The 2,500-nt window shown below is 49.1% G+C and overlaps 1 protein-coding gene across 2 annotated transcripts in view; it reads right to left on the bottom strand.

Annotated features, from left to right (window-relative positions):
- Positions 1-2,500, bottom strand: part of LOC119576931 — a 78,129-nt gene that overhangs the window by 46,689 nt on the left and 28,940 nt on the right. For both annotated transcript variants that reach the window (XM_037924581.1, XM_037924582.1), the window contains exon 3: positions 1-2,299. This exon is cut by the window's left edge and continues 987 nt beyond it. In XM_037924581.1, the coding sequence (XP_037780509.1) occupies positions 1-2,299 (2,299 nt within the window). The remainder of the gene's footprint in view (positions 2,300-2,500) is intronic.

The following is a 2,500-nucleotide window of genomic DNA, read 5'->3' as shown; positions in this document are numbered from 1 at the left end:
CTGTGATGTCTCTTGTTTTGTGTCCAGTGTCAGAGTTTGGGGTTTGGATACTCTCTCTTCTGGGCTCAAGGGTTGCGATGTCTTGGAGGATTGTTCGGTAAATGAATTGTACCTTGAGAGTCTGTGAATCTGCTGGGCATCTGTTGTTCCCTTGGCATTATCATGGCTAGGCGTGGCCGTAACTTTCCCAGTGACGGTAGAACTCGAAGTAAGGGACGAAGTGTGCGAGTCTGGTATCTGTGGCATTTGCGGCACGACATTTTCCGGGGATGGCGTCGATGTTTCTGTCTCCCTCGAAATCGGCTGATAGCCGTCGTCGGCAGTTAGGAAACTATAATACTGAGTTGATACGTCGTCGTTTTCCTGCGCCTTAATAGCTAGCAACGCCTCTTTCCTAAAATTCAGCTCTCCGTCATCGAGGAATGGGTTACCGATGTCTTGCGAAGACCGTGAAGAAACGGACTTTTGTTCGTCTGATTCGATTGGGGAGATGTATTCGAGGCTTTCTGTGGAGACCTTGTGCGTTTTTGCGGATCCCGGGGTAGCCGTTTCGGACGTGAGTAAGACATCGGGCAACGATTCTTTAGTTACACTTTTCTGTGGCTTTATTGCTTTATCGGACTGGTCTGCGTTAATACACGATTCTCTTTTCTCGTCAACCGCTGCGGAGGGAGTTTTTGCTAAGTGATCTTTAGTAAAGGGACTGAGTCTTCCCTTTTTCTTTTTCTTGTCGGATTCACTTTCGACACTTACGTCCTGGTTGAAAAATGAACCGGCGAAATTCTTGATGGATTTGTGAATACCACTTCCCGGGATTTTTCGTTTCTTTCGCTCAGGCTTTTTACAATTAGATGGAGAATCCTGTTCTAATGTTAAAGTATTACTACGATCTGTATCTGCTTCTTCAAACATTGTGTCGGCTGTTTCCATCTGGAATTCCAAATAAGCATCTTTGTTCGTGTCAGCAGCAATGGAATCTTCTGTCCAAGTTATGTCTTGTAAAGTGGAGTCCTCGCCTGCCTCTATTGGCTGTTCAGGAGCACTTGATTCGTCTGACTTTAGCGTTGACACATCTGCTCCTATTATCGTGTGTGGAGGTCCAAGAATCGTCAGATCCTGTCTCTTCTCATCAACTTCTGGGGAATCAATGATGATGTCTGGAATATTATCCGATCTGGTACCAACCTCGAGGTTTAACTTTCTCCTGGCGGTTGTCTTCGGTTTTTGGCTCTCCGTGTGCGCATGCGTCGAGGTCTTGGAGGAATCTCCACCTAGTTCCACTGCAGGATCAAGGTCGATGGACGCGCAGTGGATGCCATCGTCAGATACGTCCAGAGAATCTCCAGGTAGGAGTTTGCGGTCCTGAGGTCTCGGCGGGTTGGCCAAAGCATACGGTGTTGAAGCTATATATATATCCGTATCTGTGTATGTGGGTCTTTGTGAATCAACGATAGGCTTGATGGACAACTTTCCTCGAACCTGGAATATCTTCTTCAGACTTTCTCGACGAGCCACCTCATTCTTTTCTGTCTTGCTGTCTTGCTTTTTGTTGTCGGATCTGTCATCATGAGCACTAATTTCCCCAAGAATGTAGTCATCCTCTGTGGCGTTCAGCTGAATCTCATTCCTCCCAGCCCATTTGCCAGAAGGTTCATCTAGTTTGTCAAGGCGTATCTCCGATTTGCTTTTAGGCATCGACGAAGGATCCTTCTCCCTCTGCATTTCCATCCACTTCCGAACCCTACGCTCCGTATCCTCATTGAAGCTCTGAACCCACTCCCTCGCCTTCTGGGACCCATTGCTGCCCCTGGCTTCGGGCGCAGCGTCTTTCTTCACTTGCTCGAGAGGCGGATCAGCTCCGTCGGCCGCGTCGTAGTAAGTGCTCGCGACACACTCTTCGTAGTCGTCGTTAATTCGGTTGAGGTTCTCTCGGGAGCGCGTGAGAGTACCTCGGGCGTCGTACCACTGATCGCTGTAATCCACGTCCGCGCCTTTCCTCCGAGGCGCCTGGTTATCTACCTCTCCTTCGTCGGAGTCGATATACTCTATGTCATCGTTTGGATCAAGTAAGCCCGGGCTCGGAGGAGGCTGCGGAGGGTCGGGGGCCCTCGGGTGATCGTGTACCGTGAGGACGATCGTCGGTTGGTCCTCCCCTTCCTTCCCCAAGGGCTCGTGGATCACCCTTCCTTCTGCCTCGCCGGCTGCTGCCTTTCCCTGCCTCGCGTCGTCATCCCCCTCTGCGCTGAGGAGGGCTGCCTTCACGGCCTCTACTGCCGCTGCATCATCCTTGCCTTCAACCCTGAAATATAAATATCTTTATTAGATTTGTTGCGAAGGAGGCAAGAAAAAAGTGTTCCTGCAAAGATGGTCGAGCGAAATGAGCAGTGAAATGCACTCTGCATCATTTCATAAATAACTTTGTAGGTGAATATATAAATCATTAGATATGCCTGGAGATCTTGAATTCAGTATTATTTTACCCCGAGCTTTGCATCTTACA

Source organism: Penaeus monodon, chromosome 9, assembly GCF_015228065.2.
Source record: "Penaeus monodon isolate SGIC_2016 chromosome 9, NSTDA_Pmon_1, whole genome shotgun sequence".
Taxonomy (NCBI): Eukaryota; Metazoa; Arthropoda; class Malacostraca; order Decapoda; family Penaeidae; genus Penaeus; species Penaeus monodon.
The sequence above is the reverse complement of the archived record's forward strand: the minus strand, read 5'-3'. Positions and strand labels throughout refer to the sequence as shown.